The sequence below is a fragment of the Leptonotus elevatus genome, chromosome 16, assembly GCF_054856555.1.
Source record: "Leptonotus elevatus isolate MCC_2025b chromosome 16, RoL_Lele_1.0, whole genome shotgun sequence".
NCBI classification, from domain to species: Eukaryota; Metazoa; Chordata; class Actinopteri; order Syngnathiformes; family Syngnathidae; genus Leptonotus; species Leptonotus elevatus.
Window position 1 is genome coordinate 11,758,761 of NC_141254.1, and position 15,089 is coordinate 11,773,849.

The 15,089-nt window shown below is 42.2% G+C and overlaps 2 protein-coding genes across 2 annotated transcripts; one reads left to right on the plus strand and one right to left on the minus strand.

Moving 5' to 3' along the window:
- Positions 1–582: 582 nt before the first annotated feature.
- rab38b (RAB38b, member of RAS oncogene family) lies at positions 583–6,927 on the plus strand. The gene is made up of 3 exons (XM_086098634.1): positions 583–843; positions 4,809–5,086; positions 6,046–6,927. The coding sequence occupies exons 1-3, from the start codon at positions 642–644 to the stop codon at positions 6,202–6,204; spliced, it is 639 nt and encodes a 212-aa protein (XP_085954760.1). The 5' UTR covers positions 583–641; the 3' UTR covers positions 6,205–6,927.
- A 698-nt stretch (positions 6,928–7,625) lies between these two features.
- Positions 7,626–13,657, minus strand: bach1b (BTB and CNC homology 1, basic leucine zipper transcription factor 1 b). Its single transcript, XM_086098628.1, has 5 exons — positions 13,510–13,657; positions 13,192–13,410; positions 10,645–12,894; positions 9,574–9,780; positions 7,626–8,576 (listed from the first exon to the last, which is right to left on the minus strand). Exons 2-5 carry the CDS (start codon positions 13,408–13,410, stop codon positions 8,340–8,342), a joined length of 2,913 nt encoding a protein of 970 aa, XP_085954754.1. The 5' UTR covers positions 13,510–13,657; the 3' UTR covers positions 7,626–8,339.
- Positions 13,658–15,089: the final 1,432 nt, after the last annotated feature.

Below are 15,089 nucleotides of genomic sequence, written 5' to 3' on the forward strand. Positions count from 1 at the left end.
ATCTTTAAACCCTTATTTGGCACTTAAATCCTAGTTAGAAACCCAAGCCTTTGTTTGAAACCCTAACCCTTACCTTGTTCAGGTAAGACTTCAATTTTGGGTCTTAGGCCAGGTTTCAAACAAGGGTTGGGGCTTCAAAGTAGGGTTTCAAGCCTTGGGTTAGGGTTGTAATGTTACGTTCCAAAGTATAGTTTCAGTCTAGGGCCAAATCAGAATTATGGTTTTAAATTAGGGTTTCAAACCATGGGTCAAATTAGTTTTTCACACTTGGGTTACGGTTGGAAACAAGGTTAAGGTTTCAAAGTAAGGTTTTTATAAGTTTACTTTTTAGCTGCAGGCTGTGAGGATATTGCAACCACATCAAAGTCGGAGCACATTGATGTTTATTCGGTGTGCTTATGACCAAATTTATTAATATTCATATTCCCTGTTGTAATATCCATAAATAATTAGCATGTGAACAGGAAGCAGGAGTACGTACACTCGGCTTGACGGAGGCCGTTCCCTGCGCGCTCACGACAGCCCACGGGAGCGAGCGTGTCTCTGCGTGCGTGTGTGCGAGACAACAAGCAAACCAGTGAGTGAGTGAGTGAGAGAGAGAGAGGCGCGTGTGAGAGTGTGACGCGAGAGCGAGGTGGAGCATGGCGAGCCCCGGCAAGGAGCACCTGTACAAGGTGCTGGTGATCGGCGACCTGGGCGTGGGCAAGACCTCCATCATCCGCCGCTACGTGCACCACACCTACTCCCACAACTACCGCGCCACCATCGGCGTGGACTTCGCGCTCAAGGTGCTGCGCTGGGACGCAGACGAGACCGTGCGCCTGCAGCTGTGGGACATCGCGGGTGAGTAAACCCCCCCCCCCCCCCACGCCCCACGCCCCACGCAAGTGACCTTAGTTAGCAGCGCTTAGATGAATTCCTGTCGAGCTCGTGGAACTCGCGTGTGTGCTTTCTTGACTTCCTCAAATGGCGACTTTTTTTGTTTTGTTTTAGGGGAAAGTTTCAGACAAACGTGGAGCGTCGCCGCGTGTGCACGTGCATGCGACAACTTTCTTAAATGCACTGCCATGTCATGTGTGCGCGTGCACACGGTTAGAGTCACTGTAAAAAAATAATAATAATTTGTTAATCAATAAATACGATGGCTATGAGGTGTTCCACTTTAAAGATTGCATTGTATTCATTAGGGCTGCGACTAATGATCAATTAATCTGCCAATTAATCGATGAATAGTAGTTGTAATTTCCATTTTTATATTCAAAAACAAAACAGTGTTTAATAGAAAAAATCGAAACCGAAAAAAAGAGTGAATAGTAGTAGAAAATTTTAAATGACAAAAATAGTTGTTGTTTTTTTTAAAGTCCGATTTTTTTTAGGGTATTTTGCTGTATTAATACAAGAAAAAAACCAAAGGGGCATAAATAATTTTTTTTTAATAGGCATTTTTTAAATACATATGTTTTAAAAAATACTTTTCCAAATAAAACATTTTTTACTCAGTTTAAATGTCCAAAATAAGCTATTTTCATTGTGTTGTTAAACGAACGTCAGCCTCCTTCGCTCATGTGAGACTTGTTTGTGTCATTGTTTAAGAAGGGGGGGGGGGGAAGTACTTATAGTGCGTCCAATGTGGCACAATTGATGTAACGCACATAATGCAGGTTACCAATGTGCTCTTTGTCCCACTTGCATGGAGCGTGACATCCACTCATGCATGCCACTCATGTGACATGCACTACTTGAAACAATCAGGCACAATCAAAATATACCACAAAATTGATTACAAGACGAAAGTTGCCCACAGAATATTGTGTTCTATTGCTATAAAAACATAGAACCTACCAAAAGAAAGATTAGAGTCTCTTCTTTCATCAGGAATATATATATATATGTATATATATATATATATATATATGTGTGTGTGTGTGTGTGTGTGTGTGTGTGGGTGGTGTGTGTTTCCATTTTGCAGCAATTAGCATTAGAATATAGCTAAATTTCATAATTATTCACAAATCTGTCTGCTTTTTTTTTTTTTTGCACTTCGGACCTGGTTGATCTCTTATACTCTGCTGCCACCTTTTTTGTAATAACTGCCATTGCTTTAAGCGACCTCTTCAGGTCAGAGGCTGCATCAAAGCCTTCTGTGTGCTCTAGCATTAAAAAACACACCATAAAACGTATAAATACATTTTGGGACCACAGCAATATTTACGTTTTTGGGAGCAAATGAGTTTAAAATAAAATAACAACTTTTTAATGATGAAGATGTAAAATAAGAGGGGAATGGTATTTTTTTAAAGTGTTTTTTTCTTCTTTTTTTACAAAAACTTTTTGGGGTGTTACCCTACCAGAATTTCAAATTTATTTATATGACTAAACAAAAAAATACATATTTTTCAAGAAAAAAAGTAGGGAAGTTTGGGTATAAGGTTGTTTTTAATTAACAATTGAAAAAAAAATGTATTCCGTGAAAAAGTTTAATTTTTATCAAATTAAAAAGCCCTAATATTCAAATTGTTTTTAAATAAAGTCACAATTTTACAATAATTCATGTTTTCAAGATGAAAAATATAGTACGAGAATAAAACATTTTTTGACATTAAGTCGCAATATCACGAGAAATTAACTTTTTTCCACCTATAAGCTCATGATATGATGACAATACATTCATTTATTTTTGTTTCAAGGTAAAACCTCCTAATATCATGATCAGGGTTTTTCCTGTGTACAAAATTCAGAGGCGGCCACCTCCACCTAATTTGCTCGCCACCTCCAGCCTGGGCCACTGATATCGCTCAACACAGCTGTGCAGCAACTCATTTTAACTGCAGTTACAGTGTTGTGCCATTATGGAGGCGCTATATTAACAGCAGTACACCGAAAAGACCTGAAGCAACAACTGAAGAAGAACCAGCTTTTTTTTCTCCTTTCTTTTTTTAAACTTTAATGTACCGAAGAAGAAACAGATCATGGAGCAACCGTTGCACACGCCCATTTCCTGGTTGCGAGGAAGAGGTGGCGCTCCAGCCATCGCCAAAGTAATAAAAACACAGTATATACAATAAACATAAAAGTGTTTTACAACAACGCTTAACTATATTTACAATTTAATATGTACTAGTGGATACATTTTTAATGATTGTAGTTTAAAAAATGGCAACTTTGGATTCATATAATTTCTCATTTCTAGTCCCCGATCGTAAAATGGCTGCAGGAGGGCGGCCCATAATGGTATCGGTCACCGCCGCGAGTACCGATATCTTAAAATAAGATACCTGGTATCGGTAGTCACCCATCATAGTCAGGGTGATACCACCTCTGCCTCAATTTGAGCCAGGAAAAACCCTGATTATTATTAAAGTAATATTTTGGAGAGAAAAAAAAAGTCCTGATATTTTAAGTGCAAAAGTCTTTGTGGGATAACCATGTCTTGTCCTTTTGGCGCCCTTCGACTGCCGAACCAAAGGCAGGGTGCCAAAAAGTCCGTACAGTAGTTGTGTGTATTTTTATGTCCGCAAAGGAGGAAGTGCAGGGTGCACATCCTGTCACATGGCGGCCGGTGAGTCAGCTGCTCGCTTATTAGTTTCGGAGATGGGAAATGTCACGCCGACGACTGCGAGAACCTGCTCTTACACACACACACACACACACACACACACACACACACACACACACACACACACACACACACACACACACACACACACACACACACACACACACACACACACACACACACACACACACACACGCAGGTCTTGTGCAAATAGTCATAGTTAATGTCAACAAGCACGGCCTGTGTGCACTGCAGGAATGTGCTGCAACATCAACAAGTTTATTACTGTGCGTAAAGCATTGTGTGCAATTTTGTGTGCGCGAGTGTGTGTCTGTCACCGCTGGTCAAGAGAATTTTGGTAACATGACGCATAACAACTTACACAGAATAAAGACAAAGGTGTATTATATTGTTTCAGAAGTCATATTTTTTTAAAAGATAAAAAACTATAAGTGGCTCCAGAGCGTAAGTGCAACGAGATAAAAAAAAAAAAAAGTATCATGAAAAGAGTCTGAGGTGTAATTTGAATACAGTACATACAATTCACACCTGAGTATAAGCCGCAGGAGCAGCCAAACTATGAACGAAAGTGCCAAAGACTTACAGTACAAAAAATCAGATATTTTTTAAAAGAAAAAAAAACTCATATTACAAAAATAATGTCAGAATATTTGATTCAATTAATGTCTTGTTGTTAAAATAAAACATGTAAAGGGTTATCATAGAAAAGTTTTTTTTTTTTTTTTTTACAGCAAATGTTATTAAAATATAACTAAAAAGGCAAATATTTTGAGAAAATAAATTTGTAGTAAAGCGTATTTTTTTCCTTTAAAAAAATTTGTAGGCTTATACTGTAGGTCTTTAAAGATGATCTGTCATTGTATTTTTAAGAATTTTATGTCCTTGTGGTATCAGTATTTGATATCGGTGATGACTTGAGTATTCGCACTATTGGTGTGGAAAAGAAGATCGTATGGAACATCCTTAGGTTCGGGGTAAAAAAAAAAGTCTAAGATTTATTAATTTTTTACAAGAAAATTTTAAGTTAAACATTTTACAAATATTTTGGGGGGGAAAAGTTGGATTAAAAGTGAAAAAAAATTAAGTGTTTTTTATTTTAGTAAAAAGTCGTAATATCATCAATGAAATCATACTTTTTCAAGATGAAGTTCCCCCCCCCAGATTATGCATGTTAACATTTCTACCCCCCCCCCCCCAAATATTGTGTTTATTCTTGTGTATTTATTGGCAGGCCAGGAGCGTTTTGGCAACATGACGCGAGTCTACTACCGTGAGGCGACCGGCGCGTTTATCGTGTTCGACGTGACGCGGCCGAGCACCTTCGAGGCGGTGCTCAAGTGGAAGGCGGACCTGGACTCCAAGCTGACGCTGACCGACGGCCGCGGCGTCGCCACCGTGCTGCTGGCCAACAAATGCGAGCAGGGACACGCGCTACCCGCCAACGGCCTCAAGATGGAGCAGTTCTGCAGGGAGCACGGATTTGCCGGATGCTTCGAGACCTCCGCCAAGGTTGGCCTTAAGGTTTTTACAAGCTTGAAGATGGCATGGCATGCAGTTGATTTATTAAGGGGGAAAAAAAAGTCTACACACCCCTGTTGGAATGCCAGGATTTTAAAGTTCAGCTGTTCTATTAGGCTTTTGGAAATGTGTTCTTTAAAAAAAATATATATGTGTGTTAGAAACTTAGAACACTTTAAAATGAATGTTTTTTTTACATTTTTAAAATGACGCCAAATTTTTGTTTTTCTATTAGTTAAAAATGTTTTTTTTACCTGATTTAAAGTGTTACAAAATAAAATCAGGTACATTTTTGTATATTTGCAAGTTTATTTAAAAAAAATTTAAATCGTTAAAACATTTTAGAAAAACAAAATATTCGTAAAAAAAAGTTTTTTTTTTAAATTAAATTATAAAAAATGACAAGATGTTTTTTCACATTTGAATTTTTTTAATGGAATTTTAAAAAAATGTGTATTTTTTTATTATAAAATAAATAGATATTTTTAAGTACGAAAACATTAGTTTTAAAGGATCTTTGTGCAGTTGGTCACTTTTTTTTTTTTACTCGTGACTGTGCAGTTGGTCACTTTTTTTTTTTTACTCGTGACTGCCACCTCTGGCCTCAAGCGTAACTGCAGCATCTGTGTCAATCTTAACGCGACAGCCACAGTTGACAAACAAAGACATGGCTTCAAATGAGGTAAGAAAAACTCCGCCCCTCCCCAAGGAAACTGTGGAGTGTTCGGGTCCGCACACTCTACTATAAAAGGGAAGAAAAAAGATGATAGGTGCCGTCAGATTAAAACGGGTTCTTCGTACTCAACTCGGCATTGGTGGAGCATGCATGATGTAGAAAAAGCTTTAATATGACCTTTTTAAACTGCACACTGCACCTTTAACGTATAAAACAACAACAACAAAAATAAATAGTGAATCACCGTTGTTCTCCTTTATTCTTGTCACCACAGGACAATCTGAACATTGAGGAGGCGGCCAACTTCCTGGTGAAACAAATCATGGCGAGCGAGCACGCTTTCCTGAGGAGAACGGCGGCGGCCGACACAGTCACGCCGCGACTCGACCGACAGCGTCGCCAGTCGTACGGATGCGCGGGATGCTTCAAGTGAACTCAAAAAGACCTTAACCCATCTTGCACATCTTTTATTTCAAATCTTCTTTCGTGTTGTTTTGTTTTTAAATTAACTTATTGACCATATTTTGACAACGGATGTTGACAAAACAGTAGTATTTATTCTATAGCTTTCACTCATCAGTCACAACAGTGAATTGAAAATTTCACACACAAACAAACAACACCGGCAAAAACTGTGCGTGTGGATGTCACCTTAAAGCACGAGGCAGTGGTTCTTAAACTTTTTACACCAATTACAACTTCAAAAAAAAACACTCGACTCTCCAAGACCAAAATTACAATACAGTACTAGCATAGTATGTCCAAGTGTTAATATTTTTGTTGGTTAAAACATTTTTTCTTGTTGATTGGACTTCTATTACTATCAATGACAGTGAATGAGTATGGGGACTTTTTTTTTTTTTTTTAAGAAAAACTGTACTTAAATTATTATTATTCAATAAAAATGTATTTGCACAAAAAAGGTTAAAAACATTTTTATCTAAAAGTCTACAATGCAAACTTATTGTACTTATAACTGGACTGTAATTAACAAATTTACTGTGTTGGATTAAAACAAGGTTGAAGCTACTGTTGTAAACATATGCACAGTTTGAACATTTTATTCAGTGATTCTTTTGTGTACCACAAGAGGGAGCCTGCATACCGCTAGTCACCTCAACCTGAGCAAAAATACTTGGATAGACAAGGACTTTTAAAACATGCCCTGTCGTCGGCTGCTATTTCAAATGAGGAATGCTAATGTGCTAACAGTTGGTATGCTAACACATAGCAAGCTAGCCCTGAGTAGAGGATGTGTTGTGGCAGCTTGACTGAGATTTTGCACATGTACCAGTAGTTGCATTTGTACCATACATTCTCTAGTAAGAAATTCTAACGTGTAGAAGTTGCTAACATAGCTTAGAATGGTCAATCTTGCCCATGTAGTTGGCTACGATTTCAAACGAGAATTGCTCAATTGCTAATATGCTAATGCTCACGTTAGGCAAGATGGCCACCTGACCCCAGTTAAGGCAGGTTGACAAGGATTTAGCACATATAGTTAGCCAGCTACTAGTTCTGATGAGGAATATGAACAGCCATGAATCGCATTACTGACCTTAATCATGCTGAATTGTTCCACCATTTTGACAGGGATTGGACTCAATCTCACGCACCAGCACGGCACGCCAATTTGCTTGAAGTAAAGCCTTCAACCTGAATGACGTTTCAATGAAGTGGATTACATCGCTTCTTTCTCGAGATTCTGGTGCCCTCTGGCGGCATAGTGGTCACATTACAACCTTTTACAAGCGTCACAGGTATGCAAACAGAAAGATGCAGGTGCACATTTTGCGAATCGACCTAAACCAGCTAATAGTGGGGATTGTTTTCCCCACTAAAAGAAAAAACAAATTCATATTTAAATTGTTTTACTCCAACATATGTGAATCTGTACATTTCAAGTGTTTCATTTTGTGTGTTTTGAGAGGAACACAGAAACAACTTTGGCACCAAATACAATAATTTGCCATCAAATGAATCGCTATCTTTAAACACACGAACGTAGTCCAGCTGAACATGGTTTGTTTCAGTGCAAATTCGTACATATTTAAATGTATAAAACTTGCCAAAGAGTTGGCAGTAAAATGTTTACAGCAGGGTAACAGAAAGCAATAGATGGAAATATACTAGAATATGTCTATTACCGACTCATGGCAGGACATTTATGAGTGAGTGTACCTGTTAAAGAAGGGCTGGGCAAACATCGATATTTAAAAAAAAAAAAAAAAAATACAGTTATATATATTATTCATTTTAACATTTTAAATAATGTAATTGGTTAATTCACCATATATATAGTATACACTGTTTTTAAACAGCGAGAAATTGCTATCGAAATAAACTATTATCCATACCTTTTATACTGCCTAATGAATTGTGCTTTTTATTCAAATATGGTCCTTGAGCACAAAAATAAAAATAAAATTGTGCCTAGTACAAATATAGTTGCTTGTGTTGTGTTCATGTCCAAATGTGCTTAAGGAAGTTATCATATAAAAATACAAAAATAACACAAGAAAAGACTATCAATATATATTTTTTAAAATACATGAGGCCTCCATGCCTCTAAATGTCCTCTAAATGTCCTTCAGTCTCAGATGGTGTTGAGGAAGATGAGGATGGAGTCAAGAGTAAGGCATCCAGATGTGACGCGAGGGGGCATTGGGGGTCGAGGAGTCGCAGCTGGTCTGGCCTGGCCTCGCTACAGACGCGCTGGCTTAGGGCCGTGACACTGAGGCAGGTGGTGGTCTTCAGGTGATGAAGATGGTTCTGCTCCTCCAGGAGCTTTTCACGCTCACACTTCTGAGGCAGGACAACAACACAACATACGTGTCGTGTTACAGGGAAGCCATCACGGGAAAAAAAAATAACTCACTGACACACACTAAATTGATTGAGTAACTCACTACAAGCTACTGTAAGTGACTGATTGACTCATCAACTAATTGACTAACTAACGCAGCTAATAAACTGACTAACTAAATAACTACCTAGCTGATGGAGTAAACAACTGACAAAGCAACTGAGTGACTAAACAAGTGAGCAACTGACATATAAACTAAAAAATAAAACTGGCTGAGTAACTGGTTAACTAATGAAGTAATCATCTAACTAACTGACATGCTAATTAACTGACTGACTAACTCACTCACTGATGGACTAACCAACTCACTGACTGACTGACACACAAACTCACTGGCAGAGTGGTTGACAAAATTACAAAATGAATGACTGACCTGTTAGCTAACTAACTGTTTGAAGGAATGACTAACTGGTTAGCTACCTGACACAAATTTTAAAGAAGCAACTAGCTGAATGACTGACTGACTGAACAACTCACGTATGTGACCAACTAACTCACAAAATTAATAAATACCTACAGACTTACTGACTTACTGGTAACCTAACATGCAAATTCTTATATAAGTAGTTGACTGACAAACTAATTTGACTAACGTATTGCCTAACTACCTAACTCACTCACTCACTGTCTATCTAACTGACTACTAACCGAACAACTGACTACTAGTTAGCAAACAAACTGATTCACTGACTGACTAATAGCCTTAACAACTAATTCACTCATTCTACTCAATCATTGAGTAAATAAGAAAATGGCTATCACCTTACTGACTAACTAGTCAACTAACTAACTCATTGACTGACTGTCTTGTACAGATATGCAACGTCAGTTTTGACGTCAACTAGCAACCCATTTAGCCGGCAAGCAGCGTCACCCACGTTGCCGCCATTGCTTGAAGTCCGCGGTATCGATTAGTTGCGTCTGCCTGGCTCTTACCAGTTTGTTGATTTCCTCCTGCAGGTTTGCGATGCACTCCAACTTCCTCTTGCGGCAGCGTTGTGCGGCCAGCCTGTTCTTGCTACGCCGTCGGACATCGTTGATCAAGTCCAGCTGTTGGCAGGTCAACGTGTGCCGACTCAGCAAATTCTGCAGGTCCAAGCGACTCAGACGCACAGCATAGTCCACAGAGAACGGAAGATCAACCTGATACACACGCCACAATTTACTGTAGATGAGGACACAACATCAAGACCAAATCTTTACCATGTTAGCGCTGTGACAATCTGTTTTGCTAGCACTTTTTGCTATCGTGCTAACAATTAATCTTGTTAGCATTCTGTTTAGCACGCAAGCAATTCAACTTATTGCTGTATTGGCATTCTTGCAATCAAACTTGTCAGCATTTTTAACATCATTGCTAGCACACTAATGATCAGTCGCGTTAGCACTCTTTAACCACCAGTTTTGTTCGCACTCTAAATGTTAGCATCAGACATCTTAATACTCTAATAGTTAACTCTTTTGGGAGGACAGACCATTTTCGTACATCCTGTTCAGGCATCCGGGAGTTTTTATAAATTCATAAAAATGTCCGAATGGCATTGCTTCAAATTGTCCTCTTTTTTGGGAAATGGAAATATGGTTACCCCAAGTTAACAGACTAACTATCAGTTATGCTAGTATGTTAGTACCCCTGTTAGCACTAATAATCAGTGTTGTTAGCAATCAGTCTTGTACGTTTGTACGTTTAAAAATCATAATAATTAGGTTTATATACACACACTAGCTTAGCACAAACAGTTACATTGAGTCAACTGTCAATTATTAAGTGGCGGATTTACTGGGCAATGACATCAAACCGAGGCTGCTTGCCAATGAATGCACACTGAACTAGTGAATAATTAACTGGTTGCCATAGCAACCCAATGCAAACATTTGCAAATGACTTTCCAACAAATCTACGACTTACAGTAATTTTAAGACTTTTCAATGTTTCTCCAGAAGCCTGTTTAGGCAGCGCACAAATTGGACCTGCATCAATCGCGCCCTGTTCTGCTCAGTACTCACCTGTCTGGCCCGCTCTCTGGGGCACCATTCTCCCTCGCCGTCAGTCTCTGAGTCGCCGTCCTCACCCGAGTTGAGGGATGACAGGCCTGATTGGGACGCTCCCTCACTCTCGGACAGCGCGCCTCCCTTCCACGGAGGGCCGCCCCGCTCTGGGTCCATATTCTGTGCCAGGAAGGGGCACTTGAGGTCGACCCGGAGCCAGTTTTGATGAGAGGGGCCGGGGTCGGAGCCGGAGTAAGCTGCGCCCTCCTCACGTCCTGGAGCTTCAGTTTTCAAGGTGACACCAGGGGCCAGATCGAGACTACTGAAGAACTGCGTTCCTGGTCCTTGTTCTTTGTTTTTTATGATGTTCTGATAGAATTGGGCAGGGTCAGACCTGGTACATGTGTCCAGTTTGTCTCCTGCCCCGTTTCCTGAAAGATCTGATTCATCCTCGCTTCCAGGACCTTCAACTTTCCTTGTGGCACCAAATAATTTCATTCCTGGTCTTTGTTTGCTGCCTTTGGAGATGGTCTCTTGATGAAAGGGGCCTGAGTCGGGCCTAGGGCACATGTATAGGTCCTTGCATCTCGTTAGTGTTCCAGGACTTTCAACTTTCCAAGTAGAACCTGCTACCAGATCAGGAACACCAAAGAAGCTTGTTCCTGGTCCTTGTTCTTCAACTTCTGAGATAGTGTTCTCATGAGAGGGGTCAAAGTCGGTCCCGGGTTCCAAGCTGGTGCCATATTCTGAAATCCCGGATAGGTCATCAAAACCCGTTAGTCTTCTGAGAACTTCGCCTTTACAGGTGGTCCCTGGAACCAGCTTAGGATCATGAGAGACTCTTGTTCCAGCTGCGTGTTCTTTGTCTTCTTTGTTAGTGATTTGATGAGAGGGGCCAGAGTTTAAACCAAGATAGTCCAATCTGTACTTGCGCCTGGGACCTTCAGTTCTCTGGATGGCACCTGCTACCAGAGTGGAACCAGCAGAGAACATTGTACCTGGTCCTTTTTCTCCATCTTCTGTTTTTGGATGTGAGGGGTTTGAATCAGACTCGAGATGCCTATCCACGTCCTTGCATCCCATCAGACTTCCAGGGCCTTCATCTTTTCCAGTTTCACCTGATACCAGATCAGGACCACTTGGGAGTCTGGTCCCTGGTCCTTGGTCTGTGTCTTTTTGCGGTGGTGTCCTGATAAGAGGGGACCCGGGACTCCCATTGGCAACATTTCCTGGAAACTCCATTCCATCCTCACGTCCGGGTGCTTCACCTGCTACCAAATCGGAACCAATAGAAATCCTTGTTCCTGGTCTTTGTTCTCGGCCTTCTGTGATAGTTTTCGGATGAGAGGGGACTGAGTGGAACCTGAGGTCCTTATTGGCGTAATTTCCTGAAAGTTCCACTACATCGTTGTGTTCTGTCAGGCTTACATGACCTTCGTGTTTCCGGGTGGCATCTGGAACCAGTTTGAGACCACCAGAGAACCTTGTTCCTGGTCCTTGTCCATCTTTTGTGATGGTCTCCTGGTATGAGGGGATCAAGTCAGGCCTTAAACTCACATTGGCACCCTTTCCTGGAAGCTGCTCTATGTCTTTACAACCTGTTCGTCTTCTGGGACTTTGTACTTTCTTGGTAACATTTGAGAACCTTGTTCCTGGTTCTTGTTCTCCATCTTTTGAGACAGTGCCCTGATCCAGGGAGCCAGGTTCACATTTAGAATACTTATCCACGTTGTCACCCTCACTGCCGCAATTTCCTGGAAGCTCCGTTGCATCCCGGCTTCCGTGAATTTCTGCAACTCGATCGGCATCACCACAGAACTTGGTTTCTGGTTCCTGATGTCCTTCTCCAAAGGTCTCGTTCCATCCGCAATGTTTCTGGGGTGTCTCTTTCCCACAAGCCAGCTGGAATTTGCGATACTTGGGGCCTCCTGTGCCCCCAGCAGGCCAATATGAGAATGCGGTCCTCCTGTCATTCCCCCCTGAGTAGCTGGGCAGAGCCAATTCCCTCTGCACCGGTTTGACGGCTTTGCCTTCGGGGTCCTCCTCCTTGCTCTTCTCCTTCTTTGCACAGCACCTTTTCCTCTGTGATGGTGGCAGCGGCGGGTCCGAGTTGAATTTGGGTTGCAGGAAGTCGAAACTGGCGTGATCCAGGTCTCTGAAGCCCAGCGTCGTTGCCGCCTGGCGGATTTCTAGGATGTTGTGTTTGCCAAAGAGCAACTCGGACGTGTAGGCGAACCTCAGCAGGGGCTCGAACCCACCCACGGTTACCTAAGAGACAGGAAAATGTCCATCATGATCATCTGTGTACATTTTTTTATAATAGGTCCACCCTCCAATGAAACCCTATACAAATAAATATTTTCATCAATTGGCCACTTCATTAGGTACACTTCCCTCCCTTGGGATAAACTAAGTGACGTCATCCTCACATTAGTAAACCTGCCACTTAATTAGGCACACGCTCCAATGACATCCATTACAACGTGCGCCAGTGAGTGCACGTTTCCACCCACCGGGGTAAACAAAGTGACGTCACCCTGCTCAGGCCACTCAAGTCGCTCTCACCTCGGGCGGCAGCGTGACGTCATCGCTGTCCGGCTGCTCGCGGTGGAGCGTTCCGGCGAAGTAGTCGCTGCACGAGGCCAGCACGGCGCGGTGGGCGTGGAAACGGCGGCCGTCTACCTGCACGGTGACGTCACACAGCGCCCCGCGCAGCCGCAGCTCGTCCAGGCGCCGCAGGACGCGCGTTGGGTGCGCCGCGCACGCGTACGTGTACGAGGGCATCTGCGCGCGCACGCGTTAGACGTCACAACAACTTCAATCACGCGCCAAAAAACGAGCCAAATGATGATGATAATGCGAAAATAAATAGGACGCGCTTACCTGTTCGTAGCTTCGTCTTGGTTCTTTGGAGTTTTTTGACGACTTTGAGACAAGCGAAGCGAGCTTCACACACTCATCTGTCAAAGCGTGTGTGTGTGTGAGGGAGGGAGCCAGTGTGTGTGTGCACGCGCGCGTGTGTCTGTTGCAACAGTGCTGACTCATGCTGATAAAAGATGAGCAAGCATGTTTTCCCGTCCAACACCAATGCCGCCCTCCCTCCCTCCCTCTTTCTCTCTACTAACACACTTCCTGGAAAGACAAACAAACACAGTATGACAATAAATGCATAAAAGTATATATATATATATATAAGTATATATATATTGAAGTGATTTTTAAATGTATAATACCGATTTTTTAAAATAATCTATATACAATATTATATTTTAAAGTGGGGGAGGGTGTCAGATTCAAATTCAAAATTTAGAAATATTTAAAAAAAAATTACAATGACACTACTAAAATTAAATTACCCATAAAACACAGATGTAACAAAGTCAAAAAATATATATGTTAAAAAAATATCTACAAGGTGAAATCAAATACAGGTAAATGCAATCCAAGGACCGGTTTGGTGGCCTCAACATTGCATCTCTGCTTTTTGCAGATGATGTGGTGCTGCTGGCTTCTTCAAGCCGTGATCTCCAGCTCTCGCTGGAGCGGTTTGCAGCCGAGTGTGAAGCGGTTGGGATGAGGATCAGCACCTCCAAATCCGAGACCATGGTCCTCAGTCGGAAAAGGGTGGAGTGCTCTCTGCGGGTCGGGGATGAGGTCCTGCCCCAAGTGGAGGAGTTCAAGTATCTTGGGGTCTTGTTCACGAGTGAGGGTAGGTTAGAGCGGGAGATCGACAGACGGATCGGTGCAGCGTCTGCAGTGATGCGGACGCTGTATCGGTCCGTTGTGGTGAAGAAGGAGCTGAGCCGAAAGGCAAAGCTCTCGATTTACCGGTCGATCTACGTTCCTGTCCTCACCTATGGTCACGAGCTGTGGGTCGTGACCGAAAGAACGAGATCCCGGATACAAGCGGCCAAAATGAGTTTCCTCCGCAGGGTAGCCGGGCTCTCCCTTAGAGATAGGGTGAGAAGCTCGGTCATTCGGGAGGGACTCAGCGTCGAGCCGCTACTCCTCCACGTTGAGAGGAACCAGTTGAGGTGGCTGGGGCATCTGGTTCGGATGCCTCCTGGGCGCCTCCCTGGGGAGGTGTTCCGGGCATATCCTACCGGCAGGAGGCCCCGGGGACGACCCAGGACACGCTGGAGAGACTACGTCTCACGGCTGGCCTGGGAACGCCTTGGGATCCCATCGGAGGAGCTGGCTGAAGTGGCTAGGGAGAGGGAAGTCTGGGCTTCCCTGCTAAAGCTGCTGCCCCCGCGACCCGACCCCGGATAAGCGGAATTGAAGACGGAACGCGAAAAAAAAAAAAACGTAACGGAAGCAATCCAAGGACAATAGTTTGATGAATTATTGTTCAAGTTACTCTAAAATATCAACATTTATCATTTATTCCACATGACGATTCCATAATTTGGTGCAGATTTTAGCAAGGATCATGTAGGTTGACACGTGGTTTGCTTTTGCGG